At 39.8% G+C, this 2,181-nt stretch overlaps 1 protein-coding gene across 1 annotated transcript in view; it reads right to left on the bottom strand.

Annotated features, from left to right (window-relative positions):
- Positions 1-1,779, bottom strand: part of LOC9658806 (myb-like protein X) — a 4,099-nt gene extending 2,320 nt beyond the window's left edge. The window contains exons 1-5 of the mRNA XM_024670017.1: positions 1,561-1,779; positions 998-1,117; positions 780-950; positions 512-610; positions 290-427 (exon numbers count right to left, since the gene is read on the bottom strand). Of these exons, the coding sequence (XP_024525785.1) occupies positions 290-427; positions 512-610; positions 780-950; positions 998-1,117; positions 1,561-1,779 (747 nt within the window). The remainder of the gene's footprint in view (positions 1-289; positions 428-511; positions 611-779; positions 951-997; positions 1,118-1,560) is intronic.
- Between the last annotated feature and the right edge of the window lie 402 nt (positions 1,780-2,181).

The raw sequence follows: 2,181 nt of genomic DNA, 5'->3' as shown, positions 1-2,181 counted from the left end.
AGGAGTTTACACTTACAAGATGAAGAAGTTTACAACCGTGTCATTTATCATTCTATCGGCATTCAAGGACTGCAAATCAGTATTTGTGATGAACAGCCCTTCATCGCTGCAAAAAATCTCATATGTAAGATAAAATTGGCAAATTCTCTCGAGGTTGAGATTACTTGTTTGAAGCTCCGACCGAAAATGTAAAGTCTAATATTTCTACCTTTTCTTGCGTGTTCTTTATCAGCTTCTTCACATCCTGGAAAAAAATTGATTGCCTCTTGTCAAGGTTTTAACTAAATACCTTAGTCCTGCTGTCCTGCTCGTTTTGTTTGTCTTTTGTTTCGAGCGTGTCTTGCACATCTTCATCCTCTTCAACATCATCCCCATCATCTCGTTTGTCGTCCTCCTCTTTTTCATTGTCTTGTTCGTCCTCCTCATCCTTCCCTTCCTACACCTCTCTCTGAAATATTAGTTAGTCTTTTTCTTGTTCAAAGACTAATAACTAATAAGCATAAACCCTTACCTTTTCTTTGTCCTCATTTTCATCCATGCAAGTTCGTTCTTGCTGTTCTTGGCTTTCTTCCTCCACCAGAGTTTCTCTTTCTCTTTCTTCATGCTCATGCTGCACAATAACGAGAGCTAAATCCTCAGTATTTTTCTTCTTTTGTTCTTGCTCCTTATTCCCTCCTGTTCGTCTTCCCCATCCTTCCTTTCCTGCACCTCTCTCTGAAAATAGTAATTAGTCTTTAGCTTCTTCAAAGACGAGTAACTAAATAAATATAAAACTGTACCTTTTCTTTGTCCACATTTTCATCCACGCGAGTTTGTTCTTGGCTTTCTTCCTTCACCAGAGTTTCTCTTTCTCTTTCTTCATGCTCGTGCTGCACAATAACGAGAGCTAAATGCTCAGTCTTTTTCTTCTTCTGTTCTCGCTCTTTCCTTACTCCCTGTTTCCTCTTTCTCTGCAAAAGAAACAGAGTAAAAAAGATATAGAAAATAAGAAACTTACCACTTCCTGCTTGCGTTGAGGAGCATGCTTCTCCTCCTTATCCTGACAATGGCCGTGCTCATGCTTAGTCTTTTTCTTCTTCTGTTCTCTCATCTTCCTTATTTCCCGTTTCTTCTTTCTCTGCAGAAAAAAACAGAGTAAAAATGTTTCAGACAACAAAAAAATTACCAGTTCCTGCTCACGTTGAGCAGCACGTAATCGTCTATTTTGCTTCTTTTTGTCATTCGCCAGCAGCAAGTCGGCATAGTGTTTTTTCCATGTTTTAATATCTCGCAGGATTTTTATTTTCCGGCTCTCTTCATCCTTGATGTGGCTATACTTCATGTTCAGAAGCTTGAGCTTCTGTTTCTCTAGTCTGCGCGGCAGCATTTCATTTTGCACCTGATCTTCTAAATCTTGCATAACAAAAATTTGCATAAAAATTCGAATGATTTTTGAGGAAAAACAATTCTGCACCTGGTACTTCCTGGAGGAGGACTCCTGCTTAGTCTTCCTCCCATTTCCATTTCCTGATTTTAGCATTGTCAACTGGAAAAAACAATATTAGAATACTAAAAACGTACGATTTCACGGTTGTGAATTCTGATCCTATGCTGATTCAGAGCTGCCTTATCGAAAAACTGCTCATCGCAAACTCCGTCCAGGGGGTGAGCAAGGACGTTCTCAAGCTTGCATACATATGGCTTGTTGTCTCCATCCTCGAGATACTCCCATTCATCTGTATCGCTAAATGCGTCACTAAATGCGTCGATGTCTTCCTTGGCCGAGGCGGCTCTGCACATCACTGAAAAATTGCCGAAGATGAGCAACCGAAGACAAAAACCCCTTCACGGCTGTGCATGTTTGAAAAAAAAGCAGCGATGAGGGGCGCCTGAGCTTCCTATTGAGGATCTTGATCAGCAGCTCTGTGCATCTTCAAGTAGATGCCACAAATAAGCAGCCAATTGATCAACAAAATCCGAGAAAAAGACCAAAGACGAAACCCCTTAGCAAGCATGCCTTTTCACCGAAACAAAAGCAGCCCTTCTATCATTAATATAGTTGAATATATATTACATCTTCTATTTTTCAAGTGTACTTTGTTTTCTGTACCTTGCTCCTGAGAACCATAATTTCTAATCATCACTTGACAAGCATAATTTCAGCAACCACAGGGATATATGAAGCACAAAAATCTATCATAT

Source organism: Selaginella moellendorffii, unplaced genomic scaffold (genome assembly GCF_000143415.4).
Source record: "Selaginella moellendorffii unplaced genomic scaffold, v1.0 SELMOscaffold_5, whole genome shotgun sequence".
Classification (NCBI taxonomy): Eukaryota; Viridiplantae; Streptophyta; class Lycopodiopsida; order Selaginellales; family Selaginellaceae; genus Selaginella; species Selaginella moellendorffii.
Note: the sequence above shows the minus strand (reverse complement) of the source record. Positions and strands in the feature narration are given on the sequence as shown.